Source organism: Rhyacophila brunnea, unplaced genomic scaffold, assembly GCF_057557595.1.
Source record: "Rhyacophila brunnea isolate RB1 unplaced genomic scaffold, BYU_Rbru_1.0 scaffold_3, whole genome shotgun sequence".
Taxonomy (NCBI): Eukaryota; Metazoa; Arthropoda; class Insecta; order Trichoptera; family Rhyacophilidae; genus Rhyacophila; species Rhyacophila brunnea.
Genome location: NW_028232965.1, coordinates 55,029,860 through 55,051,615, shown reverse-complemented (window position 1 = coordinate 55,051,615; position 21,756 = coordinate 55,029,860). Strand labels below are relative to the sequence as shown.

The following is a 21,756-nucleotide window of genomic DNA, read 5'->3' as shown; positions in this document are numbered from 1 at the left end:
ACTTAATTCAAAATTTGTATACTAGAAAAAATATGTATAGTAAATTAAATATTTTTGACGATCGACCTTATTGACACCCCTGCTATAGAGTTTGTATTAGATTTATATTTTTAGCACATACCTACTGATGGCAGAACCGCAGATGGTTAATACATTTTTAATATGAAAAAAATTGTTGCACCAGTGTAGTTTAGAAATTCGCTTTTAAAAATTGTTAGGAGCATGATGATATTGATAAGATAACGAATGTGCAGCTTGCGACTCAATATATTATTATTATTAACTTTATATTACATCACGTGATGAACTTCGTGAAATATTTTTTTGATTGTTCATATTGTACCACATATTATATTATAACGTTCTTCCACGTAATCAAATACAGATGTTAGATCGACCATCATGACAAATTATCGTATTGTCTGTAATTTTAACAGAAAGTTGCGATTTCAAAATCTTGCGCAATGTCGTAGATGCGAATAGTTTTTTTAGATTAGTGAAATGGCAACATCGCAAAAGTAAATGGCTAAGCTCATCCCAATCACAATGATATGACGCAATCGAAACATACAATGATGACTTACAATCAGTCATGAAAGTATACAGATGAACACGAGAAACTTTTAATCTAGTAAATAAAAAAATGTCATCTCTGCTGCAGTTGATAGGTAATCTCGGGGAACACCAACCTCGCTAATGCATATTATTGAGAATTGAGATACAGAGTGGTAAATAAAAAATATACTGAACATATATAATTTGAAAACACCACAGAGAATAATTTATATACAACTACTTATATACTGCTAAAATCTAATTACGAAAAAAATAACTAGTAGTTTTTACATTTCTGAAGCGCTTCAGAAATTGCGTTAATTTTATAATTAATCAATAAAGAATGTTACATTCTCAAATCTTGTGATTTATTCATTGAATAAGAAAAAAGCTTAAAAAGTATACGTTTAAAACGCTTTGACAATCATACTATGAATAGTGCGTAGTAGGTGGCAACTTTCGTTACTTACTAATAGCGCCTGACACGTGCATGGATTTCCTTGCAACAAGTGTGTATTTTTAACTATTACGATAATAACTGTTCACACATAAAAGTGCTGACTGTATCTCCAATCTCATTCTTCAAGAGTAAGCGAGACGCGATGTTGTCATTTTATGGAAGTGTTTGGCAGGTGGTGAAAATCGGTTAATCTCAAAATGAGTATAGTTCGTTTTTTTGCCGGCAGATTCACCACTATCGTTCTACTGCGCAGGCGCAGATCGAAAAAATCCCTACTGTCGCATGAAAATTCAGAAGTTTCCAATTTTTTTTGATTGCATGCAAGCTTGCAACTGCAGGATAATAGATACATGTTTAATCATACATTTTGTTATGGCCGCGATAATACTGTAAACAGTAAATCTATGCACGTGAAAACGGGGTATAATGCCATCTACGAAATTCCTCTTCTAAGTAAAATTGTCTATATTTTAATAATAACTAAGTATGTGTGACACGAGTAAGTATGTAATCAAGCTAAACTTTCAAATAACTTTATTATTTAAATTTGAATTTGAAAATACCTCGTCAGCATAGTGTTGAATGCGGTGGTTGTAGGTTCCCAGTAGTAGTCCCACTAGGTGCAAATACTTTTATTTTTTTTCTGTTTAATGTTGGTTGTTTAAAATTACGTACGAATACGATGGATTGTAATTTTAAATCTGGCAAAAATAAAATTATCTCATTATTTGAAGAGAGATGCATGCATGCATGTCAGTGATGAGTGAATACAGATAATATGAGGTAAAACTGAACATTATTTCTAAAAACACTATGGTAATTTGTATGGAATGCCGATTTCACTTATCGGTGGGTCCAACTAGAATCGGAACTCTGAAAATCAATGAGTATTATAATTAATAATAAGTATTATTTTTTTAAATAAAAAAAGACAGTTACAAATAAGTCGGCAGGTAACTTATTGAATTTAAATTTGGAACTGAGAATAAATTAAAATTGAGTGTCTTTAGTTAGAGTATATTTTCAGAGATGGAAATTCATTTCCCTGGATAATAAAATCCTTGTGAAATCCGAAAATTAAAATTAATGAGAAAAAGGGATCTGTAAAATAGGTAGTCTCTGATCAAATTTAAAAAATATATTAATCAATTCCACTTCTGTTTTTTTTTTTTAATTATACTGACTTACTAATCCGCGATATTCCTTTAATTTAATCAATTCTCTAAAAATAATTACTGAGATATAAACCTTAAATTAAGCTGGATTAATTAGTTTTAAGCCTAGCCGCAGGTTAAACAAAGTTTTGTGACAGAAAATCGCCCTTAACCCAACCCCTTTTTGCGATTTAGCGATTCTATTGATTAAATTATTTAAATTTCTAAGTTAACAGTGTATAGGTGTCAATTCTTAGCGGAAGGAAATTATATTATTAATTAAAATAAATCTACCTAAATATTATATTAGGTGTAGTAAGTTAATCTAAATAATTTTAATGAAGATCGTGGTCGGTTTTATTTTTTGCTTGGTGTTGTTCTGCGAGATGAAACTAGTGTTTTTAAAAAAATGTAAAACTTACAACATGTTTGTAATACAGTAAAAACAAGCGTTTGAAGTTTACCAAAAAAACAATGAAACATTTTGATAGTTAAACTTAATTAGATATATTTAAGACGCAGATTTCAAGTGAAAATGTTAGTCATTTTTTCGCCTGTCGAAATTTTATTAACAGTGTGTCAGTCGGGTGGGCAATTATAAAATATTTCTCAAGGTTCGACTAAAAAAAGTTATTATCGTATCTATACGAGCTAGTTTGTATGTAAAATTTTGCAGAAGATCAGTTATGTACAGATTTTGTATAGAAGGCATCATATCTGTCAGAACGAATTTTTCTTTCGAGTCTATTCATAAAAAGAAATTCTTAAAACCAAAAAGTCGAAAATCCATAGACATCAAGCGGTTGAAAAATTCTAAATCGCGCTCTCCCGAAAGTGTACACCTATATACCGGTTTTAGATATAATATAACATAATAGGTATAAAAATGATACAAAATTATCAATGTCGGTCCAGTTGGTTGGCATCAACTCATACATTGAAATACATAATATGTACAATATTATTCAAACCATTATAATATACCTACATAAAATGACATATCTCGAATTGTGTGGATAATGATAATATAATATTACTTATATGACCCGGATGCATACATACAATAATATAAATAGTTTTGTTTAATATTAGGCAATGTACGTGTTGAAAGAAATTTATTGGCTTCTGTTGAGAATTGTGCAAACTGTGGTAGTGAAAAGATAGCATATCAATGAACACATTATAAAAAGTTTCTATTGAAATAATCAATAATGTAGAAATTGTATTTTTTTATGTTGCAGATCACGAGTGTGGAGTTGATTAACGCCTACATCGAAAGGATAAAGGAAATCAATCCTGTAGTTAACTGTTTTGTGGAAGATAGATTCACTGACGCGTTAGAGGAAGCGAGGAATGCTGATGATCTTGTGGCCAGCGGCAAAAAGACCACCGAACAGCTAGCTAAAGAAAAACCTCTTCTCGGAGTCCCTTTCACCACCAAAGATTGCATTATGGTCAAAGGTTTGTAATGTGGCTTATTTATTTATTTACTTAGTTAAATATTAAGTTATTATAAAACCTTTATATTATTAATATGAGATCTGATGGATGATTAGTATTCACATAATTTTATTAGTAGGACAGACTTTCTCCGAATTTAAAAATAGAATAATTCAGTCAATACGCAACAGTGAAAATACGCTCTTTTTCATTTACGTTTAATATACAGTACAGTAGAACCTCGATATAACGGACTTCGGATATAACGCACAAAATATCTGGTCAAATGTGAAACTTGTTAAAAATAATCTTGTTAATATTATACATGTTTAAATCCAAGTTTCGTCGCTTGTAAACAGTGTTCTGCGCATGATAATCTAATAACATAAATAATAACGAAATTCATCTAACCTAATTCGTAATTTTAGAGAGTTTATAAAAAAACAGCCTTCAAAAGTACAAACAAAACTTGATTCTTTTTTCAAAGCAGGATTACCAAAATCAAGCGCGTCGACATCGAACATTAACATCACTTCTCAACAGATGTGTCTGGATATTATCATCCAAAGGTGATAATACAAAATGATTTTGTTTGTGTTTTTATATAACGGACTTTCGGTTTTAACGGACACTCCCTCACCCGTATTCCGTTATATCGAGGTTCTACTGTAGGTACTGTGAAGCACTCCAGTATGCTTTTTATTGTTTTCAATATCTGTCATTAATTTAAAACATCATTGTTAAAATAAATGTACAATATACATGACAAAGATTTTTTTATGAATAGATTTCATCAATTCATGAAAGACCGTACTTAAGATTTTATGGGGATTTTGAGGCGTTAGGTAGGCACCTCTTGCACCTGTGCCTACGATAAGTTCATAATAATGTTCAGTAATAGCGCCTGTACGCGTGCATGGATTTACTTGAAGCAATAGTGTGTATTTTAAACTATCGCGATAATAACTGCCCACACGTAAAAGTGCTGACTGTCTCACCAATCTCATTCGTCAAGAGTAAGCTAGACGCGATGTTGTAATTTCATGGTAGATACTATTTGCCAGGTCGTCAAAATCGGTTAACCTCACGATGAGTCTCTGCGCAGTGTAGTACTTTTTTTACCGACAGGTTCGCCACTAACGTTCTACTGCGTAGGCGCAGATATCGATCAAATCCAACTGTTGCGTTAAAATTCAGAATCTTCCAAACTTTTTTGATTCATGCATGCAATCTTGCAACATGCATGATAATACATGTTTACACGTGCATTTTATTGTTACGGCCGAGATACGTCTCTGTACTGGCAGAACACACCAACTGGAGAATACTAGTTTTGAGTAATTTGACTTTGAAGTTGTTAAAATGTTTGAAACGGTCTATCATGTGAGTTTATGTAATCGTAAAAAGGACGACTTTAAAATAAAGACTGTTTATTTATTAAGAAGGTTTCCAGACGGTAAAGTTTTAAATAAGGAACATTTTGGTATAACTAACTCAATATGTAATTTTTTCGAATTAGTGTCTTCTGCCAGAACAGTGACGAATGTAGGTTCTGTCAGCAGTAAATCCATGCACGTGTAAACGTATTATAAAGGTGAATTATGGAATGGAGATTTGTAATAATAATAGACCTAATTATTATATAACCCATATATGTAAATTGTATGATTTGTATTATTTTTTGCCGCACATTTTTTTCTGTAATTAACGCGATAGTTTTTATTGCGACTGTCGCGTATTAATATTCTACTAGCTGAGCCAGTTGGCTCTCGCCAGTCTGTCTCGCTAGGTCTTGCAGACGGCTTGGCGGTGTTGGATTTTAATATAATTGTGAAGTATGCATAGATGGCGCCATAGTTTTCCCTTCGGGATGGGTTTTTTATTCACGTCAGACAGTTTGACATTTCGCTGATTTGTCATTTTTACGATTTGCAAATCGTCACTGCCAATATAAATTTGGACTCATATCCGTAGTCTATTCAGGAGTCTGGCCTTAACAATATTGTCTAACACCGCCTTAGGCTGCTATGCCTAGCAGAACAGTTGGCAATCGCCGATTGCTACCACTGAAATTTTAATTTTAATACAATATATGTGTAGGTATGTGCAGTTAAATATGATAAATAATTATACATCTCAATAATTCGAATATAAAGCAATATATTATGTGATTATCATAAATAGCGATCCAATATAACGGGATATTAATCTCCTTCGGGTTCCATTGAGATAATAGAAGGTTAGCAATGTAAAAAATAAGTTTAAACATTATTTTGTTTCATTGTCTATAAAAAATAAATGCTTGCAGCCATAGAATAATATTTAAAAAATCAAAATTTGAATTAAAAATTAACCTTAAACAATACAGTTTCCCGGTGCGGGATATTCATATCGAGACAAATAATGAAGCAATACATATTACATCTGAGAGGAATAGAACAATTCTGATAAGAATATGAATTTATAAGACCTAAAGATGTGGAATCAGCTTAAAGAGGCCTTCATACAGCAGTGGATTGATACAGGTTGATGACGATAATGACGATATAAATGGGTAGGTATATAAAATCACAAATTTAAAAAAATATTGCAGTTTATATGACCAAGAAGAGTAGAATTAGGTTGTGATAACCTTCATCCAGCAGTGGATTAATCTTGGTTGATGATGATAATGACGATATTATGAATGGGTAAATATAATATCAGCAATTTTGATAAATATAGCAATTCATATGACCGACAGAAATTCAAACAACTTAGAGAGGCCTTCATCCACCGGTGGATTGATTCAGGCTCATAATGATAATGGAAATATAAATAGATATAATATAATATCACCGATTTTGATAAATACAGCAATTCAAATGACAGAAAGGAGTAGAATCAGGCTTGGGAGGCCATTATCCAGCAGTAGATGGGTTCAGGTCAATGATGATAAGGACGATAGAAATAGGTATAATATAGTAGTAGAATCAGGTTGCGGAACCTTTCATCCAGCAGTGGATTGATCCTGGTTGATGATGATGATGATATGAATATGTAGATAAATGTAATATCACCGATTTTGATAAATACAGAAATTCATATCACAGAAAGGAGTAGAATCAGACTAAGGAGGTCTTTATTAAGCAGTGGATTGGTTCAGGTCGATGATGATGATGATGACGATATGAATATGTAAATAAATATAATATCACCGATTTTGATAAATACAGAAATTCATATGACAAAAAGGAGTAGAATCTGGCTAGCGAGGTCTTTATTAAGCAGTGGATTGGTTCAGGTCGATGATGATGATGATGATAATGATAATGATGACGATATGAATATGTAGATAAATATAATATCACCGATTTTGATAAATACAGAAATTCATATGACAGAAAGGAGTAGAATCAGGCTAGGGAGGTCTTTATTAAGCAGTGGATTAATCCTGGTTGATGATGATGATGATGATGATGATGATAATGAATATGCAGATAAAATATATAATATCACCGATTTTTATAAATACAGGCATTCATATGACATAACGGAGTAAAATCAGGCTAGGGAGGTCTTTATTAAGCAGTGTATTGGTTCAGGTCGATGTGATGATGATGATGACGATATGAATATGTAGATAAATATAATATAACCGATTTTGATAAATACAGAAATTCATATGACAAAAAGGAGTAGAATCAGTCTATTGAGGTCTTTATTAAGCAGAGGATTGATCCTGGTTGATGATGATGATGATGAAAATATGAATATGTAAATAAATATAGTATCACCGATTTTGATAAATACAGCAATTCATATTACAGAAAGGAGTAGATTCGGGCTAGGGAGGCCATTATCCAGCAGTGGATTGGTTCAAGCCGATGATGATAAGATGGATAGAAATATGTATAATATCACAAATTCGTTAAACCAATAGTAGTAGAATCAGGTTGCGGAACTCTTCATCCAGCAGTGGATTGATCCTGGTTGACGATGATGATTATGATAACGATATGAATATGTAGATAAATAACATTAGAAATTCAATACTGTCAATAATACAATCAACGTAGAGAGGCCTTCATCCAGCAGTGGATTTATTGAGGCTCGTGATAATAATGGCATTATATATAGATAGGTAGATAATAATATAATATCACTGATTTTGATAAATATAACAATTCATGTGTAAAGTGAGGAGTCGAATAAGGCTGAGGAGGCCTTCATCCAGCAGTGGATAGGTCAAGATTGATGATGATAGGGACGATAAAAATAGGTAGATATTATACAATATGATTCATTTTGATAACTATAACAATTCGTATTAATTTTTTTCATTGTTTGCAATGGCAACTTTGTTAGCTTAATATGACTATATTGTGATCTATGGAAATTAGTAGCCTAGGTCAATTCAATAAAAAAAATAGTGTGTGAACAGCCACAAATAAGTATTTAAAAAAATCAAATTTGGAATATCACGTTATCTATGAAATGGCGGACAGAGGCGGGTGCGCCTGTCATAATTTTATTTACGTAGTGAATTGTACCTATATTATGGTTTTTTCACCGGAAAAAAGTGCGCCAATGCCTACATTACAATATTTGAATAAAAATAATCGAATTTGTTTGTCAAATGAAGGATTAGAAGGTCTTAAGCGACGAAGACGTCATTCTGCTGTACGTTACATGAAATATGGCGTATCGTATACGGTATGTAAGAAAATATCGGATATAAACGTCACGAACCTGTAAAATCATTGCAAATTTCTGAAATGTGGTCAATTCAAACGGTAGATGAATCGATAGCGCACATTTTGAAGTTAAGATGTAAAAATAACAATAAAATGTCGCTTAAATGAGCTGTTAGTGAATTTTCCAAAATCTCTTAGGATAATAATATATAAAAGATTATGGAAATATTAATAATGTTATGCAGATATTTCGGTATAGTACGGAAATAGTTAATATTCATAAGAATAATTTTAAGAAAGATAATATATTATTACCTACATGGTGTTTATTTGGTGAGCTATTTCTAAAATATGTTAAATTATTCGTGTACTGGTAGCCGGCGTCCGCAGATTTCTTGCAACGAGTGGGTACTTGAACTCACATTGTGTTTTTGGTACCTATAGCTATTTTTTAGGAACTAGATAGGTAATAATATGGGATGATATAGGATAGGTAATAATATAGGATGTTGTGCTGTTTTCCCCATTCTTAGTCCTCTAAAATCTTAAATTTAACGGTTTTTTCTCCATTGGCTATACAATCTATCGGACCACTCGGCCACCTTTCAAATAAGTACATGTATTTTATGGTAATAAATAGTACTAATTTAAAGTTAAACTTCATATTTTGCAAAGCCTATAAAATACCAAAATTTTATAAAATATATATAAATACATAAATAATTATAAAATATAAATATTTAAGCCTATAAAATACCAAACCCCGTAAAATTTTAACACTCAGGTTTATTAACAGTTAATAAAAAAATGAAATGCATTCACAGAACCTATGATTTGAATTCTAACGCATATTGAAAAAAAATGTTTTAGGCTTGATTCTAATGTGGGATGTATTTAGAATCAAGAAAGTCGTGTAAACTGTGCTAACAATAATTATAGTAGCCGCATTGTTTATGGAATTGCTCTGAGTGCTAACCGTGTTATTTTGGAGCAATAAAAATAACAAAAACGTGTTACCATGTTAAAAATTATAGAATAGCCCTGCAGAAGCGGACATATTGTTGTCTTTCATCGATCGCGGGCGTCACGTCTTGATGGAAAATAATTATTTTAGGAAAAATCCTTTCAGCAGGTATTGTATTATAATGAAGATGACATATTATTATGTATAGATTCTTTGACAGTCTCCGGAGGACTGACCTGTTTGCAGTGTCGAATGGACTCACAAAACAACTTATCAATCAAAAAAATATCTCAGTCCTTAGTTCGATATGAAAATACGTACGGATTTAATAACTTAGATTTCAAAATAGTAAATTAATATACACTTAAGTACATATTTGAGTGACGTTTTTAAGATACATTGATTTCCTATGTTCTGAATCATTTCGAGCCCCCATACAATATAGGTAATTAATTATTTCATTGAATTAACTTACGTAAACAGATTGATGTACATACGTATCTGTTTTATATCTTATTTGTTTTTTTTATGGCAGCTTTGTAGCCTTGGAGAGTTAGCCTTTGCGTTACGCACCAGTTGATTGTTAAACCCAATGACAACGGTAATAGAGTTGTACCTATTACCAATAGTTTTTTACATTTAAAAACATTGTTGTGTAAAATAATATTATGCATCTCTTTAAGATTTCGAAGCTTAGTAAGGATTTATAAAAAAATAATGCTGTTTTCGTCTCTTATCATTTTTATGCACTCATATTTTGTTTTAAGGTGAAGTCTTTACTGAGCCTTTTTTAAAGAGGCACCTAGCGGAAAAATACGAAGCTTGCAATTTGAGACAATTTTTGATTATATACAATTTCAACTGTATTAATGAATAAATGTGTATCTGGAACCATTAAAAAGAAAAATATTTTTTATTTTAATAAGTCAAAGTTATACACATTTATATTTTTTATAAAAATCAATGTTTTTTTAAAATAGATATAAAAATATTAAAACTATGTATTAGTCAAAAACCTCTTAGGTGATGCTTAGAAAACTTAATAAACTAAATTTTAATAATAAATATGACCATAAAATATATGTAATAATAGGGTGTGGTCCGATTCAACAAATTCACATTTTATTACATTTTTTACAATTGTAAGTTTATCTTTGACTTTTAATGCATTCAGATACATATTTATTAATTAATACAGTTTAAATTGTAAATTATCAAAAAAAATCTCAAATTGCAAGCTTCGTATTTTTCCGCTAGGTGCCTCTTTAAAAACGGCTCAGTAAAGGCTTCACCTTTTAAATATAAATCCTTATTTTTTTCGTGTAGGGCCGACTGGTTAAATGCGCCAATGCCTGTCTGTCTTATTCTCTTTCAATTTCATATGCATGAGTTTCGCTGATCATTCAACAATAGGCGGATAATTATGTAGGAAATGCATACACACACGGGTGGGTACAGAGCACAGTAATATCTTCAACAATCAACGGTATAAATTTAATCATCAGGCATGTCAAACGCGTAGGGCTGTCAATATCGAAAGAAAATGTATTGATACTCGCAAGTATCTGTATAAAATGATGCTTGTCCGCGAGGGATTATATTTCTAATAAAAATCGCAAGATCAGTATATTGGCATCGAAAGAAAAGTATCCCGAAACCAAAGCGTCGAAGTATTAACCAGAAAGTGTCGATAGTTTTTGGACGGCCGTAAGAGTTGAGCCGCAAAAATTTAAAAAGCGTGTACATTCATTTGTAGTAAAATATGATTTTATCGATAATTATTTTCTTAATATCTTATTTTTATTTTCTTAACCAGCTTAATATATGGAAGTCGTTATCAAATCAACTACGAGGAAGTCCGCGTGACTTCGACGTATCATTTGATTCATATTGCATTATCCATGACCTGAGTGAGAGAAAGATAATATGTGAATTCCTGCGCTTTAAACTGACGCATAGTTTCTTTTTGTGGATTGTTTCTTGCAGAGTAGTAGAATAACAGGGTTTTAACCGTTATTTTATTTCGTTTCGGTTCCAGTGAAAAAATATATAAGTACCTACTTATCGGCTCGGTTCCGGTCGTCGTTCTAAAAAAAATAATGGTTTTTTCGGTTTATGTTTTTATTTCCTGTCATGCTCCGAAACCAATGGTTGTGCTGCACCGTAGCCATTTTTTTTAATTATGGCTATTATAAATTATGAGAATTTTGTCTAGATGCGTCATGACAACTGAACGACGACTGAAGTGGGTAGTAAGATCATGTTAACGCACGTGTTTGAACATGTACCGTATCTAAAAAATGTATATTTTTTCCGGTTCGGTTCCGGTTTTCGTTCCGACAAAAATAACGGTTTTTCCGGTTTTCCTATTGGAAGCCTTGGATAATAGCTTGACGATTTGTGCAATGAGTGCTCCAAAGATGACCAAAACTTATAATTTTTACGACGAATGGGACATTGAATAATATTTTGTGTTTGTACTGTTTAATTTGTAACGCTCAGTGTCAATTTTAATTGTTTATGTATAAGAATGACAATGCGGTAGATTACTGCCAGTATTGATAGGTATAGGACAGTAGTTGGATCACAGCCTACAGATATGAGAAAAAATATAGTGAAACAATATATGAAATTACCAACTGAATAATGGACTTATGAGGAACATGTCATATATCAGTGGTTTCCAAACTTTATGTTACTACGCCTCCCTTTAAAAAAAAACAATCTTGGCGCGCCTCCACCCCCCCCTTTATTTCATTAAATAATACAGACACCTTTTTAAATAGTCAACACATAGCACAATCAATTTCAATAGTAGTCAATCCAAATTTATCATCGTTCATTGACAAATGGATTCTATCATGGGCCCCACATCCTGAAGCGGGCCCCCAGGCCAGGATCTTTGGCGGGCCCACCTACCTATCGCTGAGGTTAAGGGCAGTGTGGTACTCTAATGTAGTGTTCCCTAAATTATACACGTTATTATATCAATCATCATATAGGTATCACATCAAAATGTAACGCACAACTATATATTTAAAATAATTAATAGCCCTGAAACAAAGCAGCACCGCAGGCGACTTTTTTTACTATTAATAAAATAATGTGAAAAATGTATTAGCAAACTAACCAAGAACTCAGTAAATAGATTTTTGTTTGCTTCAATATATCTGGCGCAGAAATCATTTATAAGTGGACACATGGCGAACTTATTTTTTGTAATTTTCATTTCCAAAGCTCCAATTTTTTATGAATGCCTTCACTTCGTCTTTTTAAATCAGTGAATGCATTAGTGGTCCTTGCATTGATTTATTCACTCTTTTTTTTAAATTTCAACAAAATAGACAAGTTTAACAAAATTATCGTTCCTAAACAAATTTGCCTCAAATTTAAACTTTATGATTTGACCCTTTTATTTCATTTTTTCACGAGATAGCCAGCGCGCTTCACAATAGTAGGTATCTATTGAAGTGAGGTATTATAAAATTACTCTCCATATTTTCAGACAGGTTTGCAAACAACCTTTTATATGACTGTTTTTTATGTAGTCTATAACTAGCGGCCGTTTTATTAACTATGCATTTGAAAACTGCAAACCTGTGGCTACATTAATTATGTTAAACTTTTCGCGCCTCCCTTTGCAACACTCCACGCCTCCCAGTTTGGAAATCGCTGTCATAAATGATGTATGTACAAATAGATTTATTGTACGTCTAGTTTTGTTGAGTTGTATGGCTGTCAGCTTATATTTATTTTAAAATTTGAATTAGAAGCCATAAACGTGTTAAGCCCGTCAAATGATTGAAACGAAAGTGATCAAATTTCACGTGAGAAGATTGCTTTAATGTACAACTTTGTTTTAGTTTGAGGCTTCTTAGGATAATACTAAAATTATTTTAATACTGACATCACTGCAAAATTAGTTATAAAATACCCCAAGTTATGAATGTCCACAAAATTTACTTTCGTATATTATTTTTATAATGTCATGATAGGATTATTTTTTAAAAATGTAAAAAAAAAAATCAAATTTAGAATGTTATTGCTGCATGTATAATTAATTAGGTATGTATCCATTATCCATTGTATTCAATAGATGGATAAATCGATACAAGTTTAGTAGATAGATACCTACCTAGGTAGTATGTGAAATTTCCTGTAGAAATATGAACAGGTGGCTAATGTCGAAAAATTTGTAAGAAGTGTTTCTGTAAGTAGTTGTCTTATTTCCACATGACCGTTTAATTAAATTACCATACTAATATGTTTTACAATTTTACAACTAAAAGCAGATTATATTTTATGAAGACTATAACACACCAATAAAAAATACGCTGGTAATCGAGTATGTACCTACGTCTTTAAAACGAGTTTTTCTTTCCTATTGAGCACACGTTTATTATTATTATTATAGATTTATAATCGTAACATCACCTGCTTCGAAGTATCGTAAACCAAAGGTCAGTTTTATAATAATTATGTTCAATGGAAACAGCGGGATACCTAATGAATGACGTACAAATTATTGGTAGACATCAGTGTTGCCAACCGTACTATAATTATAGTATTTGTACTATAATTTTGGTTCGCGTACTATGTATGATATTAAAAAGGTATAGTACGCCCAAAATACTACAATTTTGAATATCGGAAACGTGTATTTTTGTCTTAAAGATTTAATTTAAACATGAAAAAAGTACCAAGGCAAAAACTACTCAAATTTCGACATTTCCGTACTAATTGGTGCACAGTACAGTGTTGCCATATTTTTATATGCTGATTAAGGCGTAAAAAATATAGTATTTCGGAAAAATATATAGTACAGGAACATTTTTCGTCTTGAATCCTTTAAAACTTTAGATTTCAAATGGAATTCATTGAATTCGCTGGTAAGTATTTTTGATCGGAACATAAATAAAAAAGGGTGTCGAAATTTCTAAAATTCTGTTATTTTTTTGTGAGAAACAAAAATATTTTCAACAGATGATAATGCGTACTATAATTTTTACCGAAATACTATAATTTCTTCGACCACGTACTATAATTCGGTGACCAAAAGATGGCAACACTGGAGGCAATCAAAAATCAAAACAAAGGACAATCTTATTAATAAATTGATAATGATCAAAATAAGACTGCAAATAATGTTTTCAAATAGATAATAGATATTAATTTTAGGTGACTTTGGGGGAATCCATTGTTAGAAATAACAATCTCTAAATTATTGTTATACGCCCACGATGGCCGAGCTGCTTACGCGTCGGGGTTCCAGTTTCGAATCCTGGGTCTGGCAAATACACATACCGTTTTTCATTGTGTTTGGACTTAATGGGTTAAAATAAAAATCTGTTGATACAAACCTCCACTCTGGAGACTTATTGTATTATTTTATTGTAAAATCTGCTTGTTTGCTATAAAATTGACAGGGTAATTGATTCATAACAATGACACTTCCATTTATTATATACAGCTTAGCCTGATCTGTGCTTTATCACATAATTTAATAACAATTCGGAACCGTTTTGTCCACGATGATCCCAATAATTGATGTCACAAATAAAACGGACAAAACTGGTCCTGATCTTTATTAACAATTAATGTGAGAGACATATTATATTGTGTGGTTTATTTTAATTAACATTGACTACCATATACCTACATGTGGTCAATTTTGAACATTTATCTACAATTTTAATATCCATGGCGTGGATATATTATAAGACAGTATGTACCTACTAGTTCTAATTTCCGACAATTATTAGTATGAATTTAGAAATGCAGACAATTTTTGATATGATCTACAATAATTTGCAGTATGTATACAACGCTCTTCTTTCTATACAATTAATACATATTTTGTACTAACCTAATTAAGAAAAATCAAATTTACGACAAATTCGGTAATAATTATTAATAAATGATGTACAATAGCTGCATAATAATATATAAAAAAGAAAATATTGGAGGGATATTTCTCTGAATAAGTGATCAACTTGATGTAGGTAGGTGTAGGTAATAGGTACTAGATACATATCTCCTAGAAATACCTACATATATATAATAATTTTATTGTGAAATTTATTAAGTATATACAATTGTATTTGTATTTTGTATTTTTTAGCAAGTTGAGATTGTAAACAGCGGTCGAAAGAGAAAATTTTATTATTTTCGATAATTTTCCCATACACTACTTAGAAATATTAACATAGTTATATAATTTTATGTACATTTTATAAAAATACGTGTGTTAGATTTGTTCATGACATATTTAGCTCAGACGGTCAAAAGAGACAGAGCGATAATTTTGGGGATGTCATGAATCGGAACGGCGCTCCGGTGCGCTCTGATCGTTTCGAGCCCTTATTGTAAATGAATATTAAGCCGTTTAAAACAAAAAACAAAACTGCAAAAAGCGTATTGAGATATTATAATATATTTTTTTATTTTATTACATCGATAGTAAACCACTCCGACGCACTCCTAAGTGAGTTCGATATTAGTAACTTGTAACAACTAGTTAGCGATGTAATCTACCTACAGTACATTTTTACCTGAATGAGGTACAAGTATAACTATTTAATTAGATACACCTGTTTCAAAGTAATTAACAGTAGTCGTGACATTGTTCCAAGTACAGACGTTATCTTTTCACAATGTAGAATTCTTATCAGTTACAGAGAACATGAAAAACGAAATCAAATAATTATTTAATAAATATATGACGCGGTTACAATGGTAATGATTAATTTTCAATGATATTATTTATTATACAGGAATAAAACAAAGTGAAGTAGGAAGGTATAGGTAAATCATCGTTTCCAAATTAACTTTAGTCACGGAACTCTTTAGCAAAAAACACCAGGCGAATAAAATTTGTTTCGTTGCAAATTTCCTAACAAGTTCAATGTCTGATTCTTTCACGGAAAATATTTGCTATGCAAACTATGTTGCTCCACATTCGAGATTCAAAATTGCAACTTAACGACATAGTGAAAATATTTTTAGTATTTGCATTAGTTATGTTCTTTGGATAGATAAACATACTTTTTTTACATACATAATTTTGAAAACACTTATGAGAACATATATTATAACCGATAGAAAAAATCTTTTTGAAAAAAGTAAGACCCCGTCTCGGATATCGCGCCCACGCACACATGCCACTATGAAAAAGGAGTCGTACTTAATTGCAACAAATTTTAGCTAATGGCTTTTATTACTCTCTGAATCGTTTTCCAAATTGAGCTACTATTGGCGATCGGCTTTTGTATTTTAAATCAAAGTATTACTAACCGACGTCACGGATCACTCCAAGATTTTTGTTGTAACTTGAAATTGCTAATAATTTTTAATTAACTATTTTTTTATTCAACGAATACTTCACAATATTTAAGAATGTAACATTCTAATTATTCAACATACATAATTGGGTAATGGCAGTGATTCCCAATGTATTTGTAGGGGGAGGAATCATTGAAATTGTTCTGAACCCCGTATCTGGCATAAAAAAAATCCAAACGTCATTTTACGTCTGGCCCAAACCAAACTAACAAACAAAAACTATGTATAGTTTCTTATCTACCTATTGTCTATTTTTTTTTTTTTTTTAGAATTATTAATAACCATGTCCTTGCTTTTTCGTACAAGGTGGTTGTTAGTAATTTTGAACAATCACAAACACCCAGGCTTTGAGAAAAACACATAAATGTTTTTGTCATGACCGGGAATCGAACCCAGGAACTCTCGGGTGGAAGGCGAGCGCCTTACCAACTGCACCACGAGAGCCGTCTATTACCTATTTTTATAAGCTGCTTCTATAGTAAGCGGGAATATTTAAATTTTAATTAAACTTTCAAAATTTTATGAATTGATAGGTATATTTTGCTTGATTATAAAAAGTGGATTTTCGCTGCTTTTAAATTTTAATTTAATTTAATTTCACGGAATCCTGGCCCGGAATCACTGGGTTAGGCAAATGACCAACAGCCATTTCTTATATAAAACCCAATGTTCACTCAATAGATCCCGTGGCATAATGTTAGATAATTTATATTACTTGGGTACAGATTAGTATACATTTTATTTTATTCTATCACCGGCTGTTATTCACCGTTAGACCTTGTCCAGATGGCGCGATTAGATTCCCGCGTAAAAATACTCGCGCACATTCCAGGTACATGTGACCTCATTGAGCCGTCCACATGCACTCGCGACGAGAGACGCGTCATCTGGTCAAGCTCTTAGGGTAGTTACGTTAGAAGCACAAGATAAACATGGTGTGATGATTATCACTTAAATTTAATGTTTGTTCTGTAGCTGTTGCCATATAAATTAATCTAATATTATCCGAAAATCACAAGGGAACGAGGGACTTTTGCCCAGTACTGTATTTGTGTTTATAGTGTTAATATTATTTTTTGTACCTACGACAAAGGTATGTCTAGTGATTCGTTAACCATTTTATCGAATAATTGACATGTCTGTTGATAACAGAAACATTAAATCGGTTTTCTATGATAAAATGACAGCTGGAGATAAGCGATGCAATCGTTATTTACATTGTTTTATTGCAAATACTTAATATTATTATTGGGAATACCTTTTCATGTAGGTCAGGCATGTCCAACACATCGGTCGTGGCAGTGTTACCAACTGTCGTTGACAAAAACATGCCAGACGGGGTTCGAAAACAAGCTATTTGACAGGAGAAAACGCTAGATTTTGTGAAAATAAAATTTCAATACCTTTTGCATATCGAAAAAAAAGTGCAATGATGGGTATGTATGTAAAAATCACCACATTTTCCCAGAAACTCATTTCAAAATTATTGACAAAGAATAAATAATTAATCTAACTACCTAAGATAATGTAATAATTAGGTAATTCTAGAGAGTGGAATCCCCGATAATCGTCAATCCGATCCCACATATACTTCAGCAGACATTGTAATATATATTATTTGATACCATTATATCACTAATAACGCCAAGAATGCTCCTATTGTTTCATTGTGTTGTTTTATTTCTCAAGTACCTACCGGTCTACCTTCATTAAATAAATTACATATCTAGCTTATTTTCAGCACATTTAAGGCATCAAAAAACGCTAATAAAAACGCCATAAGCTAGATGCATTTTTTGCAAGCTATATGCCTATCGAAAAATGCTAGATCTGGCAAGAAAACCCCTAAGTTAGAAAAACTGGGTCATGGGTTGGATTTTGGTAGATCGCACAAATAGTCCATATGCCTATCGAAAAATGCTAGATCTGGCAAGAAAACCGCATAGTTGGCAAAACTGGGTCATGGGTTGGATTTTGGTAGATCGTACAAGTAGTCCATAAGAATTGAGTCGTGAAAATGTAAAAAGCGTGTAGGTTCAGTATGATTTAATTGAGATTTTGAAGGAAAAATATTAGCTATTCCTACTTTTATTTCTTTAACCAGCTTACGTGAAAGTAGTTTTCAAATTAACCATGAGAAAGTCTGCGTGACTTCATATTATTACTTGCTTTATATATTGCATTACTCACCGCAGGAGTCAGGGAAAGAGAAGATGTGAATCCCATTGCTTTAAGACGAGACGCAGTCTACTCTTACAATCACGCAGTAGATTGATTGAACAAAACTTATCATTTTCACAACGAACGGGAAATTGAGTATTTCTCTGTGATAATGAAAGGCAATTGCCGTTATATACCTAATTTGTAACGCCTCAGTGTACTAAGTCAAATATAATATGCGTGTTTAAGTTGAAGAATGACAATGGGAGAGTGTGGTAGATCACTGACAGTTTTGATACTTGATCTACTTACTGATCACGGTTTACTTGAAGTTGGACATGCCAGATGTAGATAGTAATAATTTTATTCAAGTTTCACTCTCAAAGGTCAGGGTTTAGAATGTGAGGATCTTATTTCTGGTTGTGTATTTTTTCGTCATAGAATATAGAATTATTATTGTTATGCCATTACTACGTGAAACTTTTACGTAAGTACATTTTTTGTTTTTGTTTAAATACCGTGTATGTATTACTTATTTATAATACGTACGTCTAGGTACTTTCGTTAGATTTATAATATTATGTAGACGTACATGATTTTATAATGAATTATTTTAACAAAAACAACATGGACGCATTTCGAGTTAATTATAAATATTACCTACGTCGGCAGCACGTCTTAACAATGTCCGTTTTTTTTAGCAAGCTTAACCGATTAATTCTTTAATAACTTGGTTTAGAGATGTACTTGATTATGACCTCATTGTAATTACCGCATCACCAAGTTTAAGTTGAAGGTCATCTAATCTGAGACCATTTAATTGTTATTCCGGCATGCTGCGTGCAAGAATTTTCTCAAATGATAATGAGTAATGACGTATCATTAAAAAATAAAGAACATTAATTATTTTAATGAATATTATAGCGGTTCCGTGAAGGATTTATATGTGTTTATTACGTAACTACGTCATACCATTATCGGATATGCGAGTAAAACCATTGCATGTACATAATTTGTCCATTAAGTAACAACAATACATAATATTGATATTATGTACTTATTGTTCGATATGCATTTGGATGTTTGGTGCTATCACACCACTGATGCCAACTGTACTATAATTATAGTACAATACTATAATTTTAATTCCGCGAAAAATGTTAAATACTATAATTTTACGCCAAATATACCAAAATACTATAATTATTTTAAAGGATTCAAGACGAAAAATGTTCCTGTACTATATATTTTTCATAGCATAGAAATCATATTGCATATCAGCATAGAAAAAGATGGCAAAACTGTATCACACATAATTGGGTGTGTATAAAGCACATAAATCATCATCTTCATCACTGTTGAATGGAGACATTTCCAAATGAATTCCACTACTCTTGGTCTTATTGCATTGCCACGTATTTACGCAAAATGTTTTTGTTATTGCACAGTTCCTAATTATTCCAATAAGGTTAGTCTTGATGTGAAACGAAATCAATTATGTCACTTAATTAATATGATTATATATTTGGGTATTATATTATTATTTTATTACATAATAAAGTTACACAGTGACAGCAATCAGGGCACGAATTTCAGGTGGTCATCCGGCATAAGGTGCCGGTTCACCAACCCAGCGTATTTTAAAAAAATAACACTAGTAAAAACGCCACAAGCCAGATGCGTTTTTTGCAAGCTTGGTGCCTATCGAAAAATGCTAGATCTGGCAAGAAAAACGCTGAATAGGAACCCATTTTAATTTAAACGACCGAGAAAACATCCCAAATTAGGGAATGGGACAACTGGACGCCAGGACAATTGGACGCCGCACTGTCATAGACACGTAAGCAGAACGTAGACGAGGAATTTCAATCAGTTTCTATCTAGTACGTAGTACTTTTAATCCATTTTACTCTTAACATAATGTTTTTTTATTGGGGATTGAGAATTACCATGCCTAAGGCGGCTTTACATAAACTCTTTTTTCGTTGGAACTTAAACGTATGCTAGATTAAATCATTATTTACGTGTGCTGTGCATATTTAATTTCTCACCAACTATTAAATCATAATATAATAATTTAAATATACATAATAATATTAAATATTTTTTTAAAGTACCTATAAGTAAGTACCTAACGTCTATTTATTTTCGAATTGCGTGGCGTCCAGTTGTCCCGGCGCCAAATCGTCCTAGACCCCCAAATTACACCTTTAGAACAGTTCACATGAAGTGGTTTAATTTAAAAAAAAAATATCGATAAAAATGCTACTAGGTATAATATAATAATTAATAATACATACTGTTCTAGCTAGCACGTATTGTTTGATGACCAAACTGAATAATATTAGATATAGGTACACGCTAATGGCATATTGTTGCCATGTTTACAATTTAATATTTTCATTCTTAACATGAACATGGGATCGGACCACAGAGTATATTAATAAGATAGAAATGTTAAGTCAGACGCCATAGACCAAGATTTTGAACTAGAATTTTGTTTATGACGGTCAGGCTATAAACTGATTTAAATACAAGGTCTCCGGAATGTCTTTAAATATTACCAATATTGAATTGAATGCTCGTTTCGGTTACGTGACAAACTAATGCATACAGACGTAACTACAATTGAAAATAACATTATTCTTTAACACGTGTTTAAGTATCCCATATTTCTCCATACTCGTTGGTTAAACCTTGTTACTAACATACAACGCATTTCCATTATTTCTGTATTCCCTGGATTGGACTATTAATACTTGCTGTAAAAGATGCGTGATAAAATCTATTATATTTATGAACGTGCTTAGAATCAATAAAACGTGCCTGAATAACTAAAAATATGTCCAATTAATTCATTAGCGAAGAAGTGTCTTTAATTGAAATATCAGTTTCGATTAGACCTTGTGATTTCTCAAATGTTTTCAATTTTCGAGAAAATTTAACTGTTCTACTTAATTAGTAAATTTCCTTCAATTTTTTCCGTCTGGATTTGAAGCGGAGATC

General features: G+C 31.8%; 2 protein-coding genes across 2 annotated transcripts in view; one reads left to right on the top strand and one right to left on the bottom strand.

Annotated features, from left to right (window-relative positions):
- Positions 1–21,756, bottom strand: part of LOC147068573 (cytochrome b5 reductase 4) — a 253,708-nt gene that overhangs the window by 212,453 nt on the left and 19,499 nt on the right. The gene's annotated exons all lie outside the window — the stretch shown is intronic.
- Positions 1–21,756, top strand: part of LOC147068574 (fatty-acid amide hydrolase 2-A) — a 42,507-nt gene that overhangs the window by 10,091 nt on the left and 10,660 nt on the right. Inside the window, exon 2 of the mRNA XM_085952540.1 lies at positions 3,411–3,630. Within this exon, the coding sequence (XP_085808666.1) occupies positions 3,411–3,630 (220 nt within the window). The remainder of the gene's footprint in view (positions 1–3,410; positions 3,631–21,756) is intronic.